At 46.6% G+C, this 3053-nt stretch overlaps 1 protein-coding gene across 1 annotated transcript; it reads right to left on the bottom strand.

The window, feature by feature from the left end:
- Nucleotides 1-837: 837 nt before the first annotated feature.
- On the bottom strand, nucleotides 838-2353 carry LOC148894144 (beta-1,3-galactosyltransferase 1-like). The gene has a single exon (XM_089003785.1). It carries the CDS (start codon nucleotides 2351-2353, stop codon nucleotides 1277-1279), a length of 1077 nt encoding a protein of 358 aa, XP_088859911.1. The 3' UTR covers nucleotides 838-1276.
- Between the last annotated feature and the right edge of the window lie 700 nt (nucleotides 2354-3053).

The raw sequence follows: 3053 nt of genomic DNA, 5'->3' as shown, positions 1-3053 counted from the left end.
GAGGTTGTGGAGGACAGGGGGACAGCTTCCGGCCACCTAGTGGTCCGATCGACCATAGTGAGGAGATGTGTGCAACCCTGCGAAGGAGGGAGGGGCCCGACCAGGTCCACATGGACGTGGTCAAATCTCCTGGCCGGAATCGGAAAAGTTTCTAGGTTCGCCCGGGTGTGCCTGTGGACTTTGGTGCGCTGACATGCCACGCATGCAGCTGCCCGCTTCCTGACGTCCTTTCGTAACCCAGGCCAGACAAACTTGGCCCCAAGTAGTTTGACTGACGCCCGGACGCCAGGGTGTGAAAGGGAATGAATTGAATCAAAAATTCGCCGACGCCACTCCTGCGGAACCACGGGACGAGTGCGACCCGTAGACACATCGCAGAGGAGAGCGGGACCCCCTTCACACAGTGCCACCTCCATCAGGTTGGGGGGGGCAGAGGACCCCTCCCTGTGGCCCCACTGATTGTTCCTACATTCCTGACTAACGACTGGCCTATTACCCCCACTCCCCCCGGTATCACCTTATCAGCATAACGACCCTCATCAGCATTGCGAAAGTTGCCTAACCTGTTTTGCCTAAGCAGGCTATTGTATGAACGATCCAAATTGAACCTCACACCACCAGACCGGTTTAATGAAGGATTTTGTTGTTTTATAAGAATCGCTTCTTTTACCCCCCTTTCAAACCATTAGAGAGTAGGGACCTATCATAGCTGTGTCCGGCGCCACCATGACTTCATGACCACAGATCATTTTGATGTTTTACATTTTGTTCCTGATGACTTTATTTTAATACAATTTGTCAAACAACCTCCTACTCCCTCCTGCCTGCTTTTTGGGATCCGAACCCGCCATCACCACCTCGCAAACCGTGACAATTTTAAAAGATAAAAATATGAACAAGTACAAGACCGTACTTTGCGATTGTACGGCACCGGAATGAGATGGAAGTTAACTCCCCCGAGGTTGGTCTGTGGGAGGAATGCCCTTCAATACATTTTGATGAAAAAGAAAACAAATACGTATTGCCTGCCTTTTAAAAGATTGCAAATGTCCCCATTGTGGGACGATTAAAGGCTTTGTGATTAAACTATAAAAAAGTGCAAAGAACATCCTATACCTCATCTCTTTTTTTGGCAAATAGGAATGGATAGGAAATACGTAGCGGTTTCAAGTGCTCATGGGAAGCGCGTCGAGAGGTCATGGAAAGTTGAAAAAGGACTACAGCAAAGCATACGCGGGGGATAGCCCACCACACGTGCAAATTGCGCTTTGACAACTTAGCAGGCCCCCCCTGATTGATGTACATCTTTCCAAATCTCGATGACATCCATATATTCAGCCAAGGTGGTGGCAACAATTTTGGAATACACACAGCGATTGTATTTGACTGGAAAGCAATGGAAGTCATTCCGCCGAGGTGGGTTTGTGATGGGAATGTGCAGGTATTCCATGCACCTCCCCACGTAGACGTCTTCAATGTAGATGGCTTGAACGTGTCTGGAAGCTGCCACAAGCTTCTTAGGCAGGTCCATAGACAGAATATAAGCCATGCCCTGAGGATAACGTGGATAAAATGATTTGGGGTAAATTTCCACCGGTAGATACCATTTGGAGGTGGGATCTCTTATCACTCTTGCACCCGTGGTCACAAATCCAGTCAAGTAGTTTTTTGGTGGCGCACTCAATAACAAGGAAATGAGATTTGGCACATTCAGGTAGACGTCGGTATCAATCTTCATGGCATAAGAGGCACCGGAGCAGTAGGAGTCGAGCCACTCCAGCATCACCATGGTTTTGATGGTCAGGTTGTTGTAGCTGTCCAAAAAATTACTTTGGATCAAGTCACCATGGTCCTTGCTCTCTTGCCGCAACTGTTCATCCAGGCCTTCCGCAGCTTGAGCGCGAGGCAGCCCCATCAGAAAGAAGACGCTGACCACTTTGCCCAAAACCACTCTTTCACCACCCCAGGTGCTGCGAATATTGTCTCGATGACGTCTGTTGTGCGGTGCCACGGGAACCAGCAGGACCACAAAAGGTTTCTGCTCGTCACATTTTTGGGGCTCATTCATAAGAAAGTGGTACGTCGAGGGGTAAGCCACAACGTACGGGCTTTGGCCAGCGGGGACCCACGGAAATTCTCCAAGCTGCTCACTTTCAGGTCCAGTGAGAGAAGGCTTGCCAATTCCAGGACTTTTCTGCTCGCTCCTCCATTTTGGTGCATTATGTAGCAGCCCTCCAGATCTCTGGTCACTTGCTCTGTTAACTAGCTGGTTGCAGAAATAAAGCCACACTAGTGCCAGTGCCGCAATACAGAGGAAGCGGAGGGCTCGTGTAGTTATGCACCGTTTGTTCATGTTGCGTGACCTCCAACGTTGCCTGCCTGAGAGATGAGAGAGACAACTTTCAAACTTCATTCCACATACGACAACAAAGTATCATATTCGACAACCCCATGTGCCAACATTTTCAACAAAAAGAATACCTGCCAAAAGTTGTTGAGTACTTGTCAAAAAGAATACCAAAACAAAAAGCAATCAATGATCAGGTTGAAAACACATTACTTTGGTTGTTAGCAAGAAAAAAACATTTTATGACATCGGAGGAGGATCATTTTTGTGTCAGGCCATTATATATATATATATATATATATATCTCATACATACATACAGCACAGATGAAATTACTGTCCTCTCGGGCCCAGCATGCAAGGCACTTATAATGACTTTAACAAACATGAAAATGCCAAATAATATGACAACACAAAGACACAGCGAGTCATTCATTCTTTAGGATTTCCCGTACCCTCTTTGTGATGACATGAAGCAGTTCTAGATGAAAGAGGAGAGGATCAAAGCATCCATTTCAGCAGTGGATCAGGGACGTCATTATATATATATATATATATATATACAGTAAAGTCTCGTTATATCGATATCGGATATATCGATAGTCCCGGTTATATCGATACTATTTCTATGCACGCACGGAGAAAATTACATGCAAACAGGGTCGGATATATCGATAGTCCCGGTTATATCGATATTTTTTCGGACT

The sequence above is a fragment of the Hippocampus bargibanti genome, linkage group LG09 (genome assembly GCF_051943395.1).
Source record: "Hippocampus bargibanti isolate YZ-2025 linkage group LG09, ASM5194339v1, whole genome shotgun sequence".
NCBI classification, from domain to species: Eukaryota; Metazoa; Chordata; class Actinopteri; order Syngnathiformes; family Syngnathidae; genus Hippocampus; species Hippocampus bargibanti.
This window is presented reverse-complemented; position numbering and strand designations above follow the sequence as displayed.

What these genes read in the sequence shown, in the direction of transcription:
- LOC148894144 (XM_089003785.1), bottom strand. Translation starts at nt 2,353, where the DNA reads ATGAACAAACGGTGCATAACTACACGAGCCCTCCGCTTCCTCTGTATT.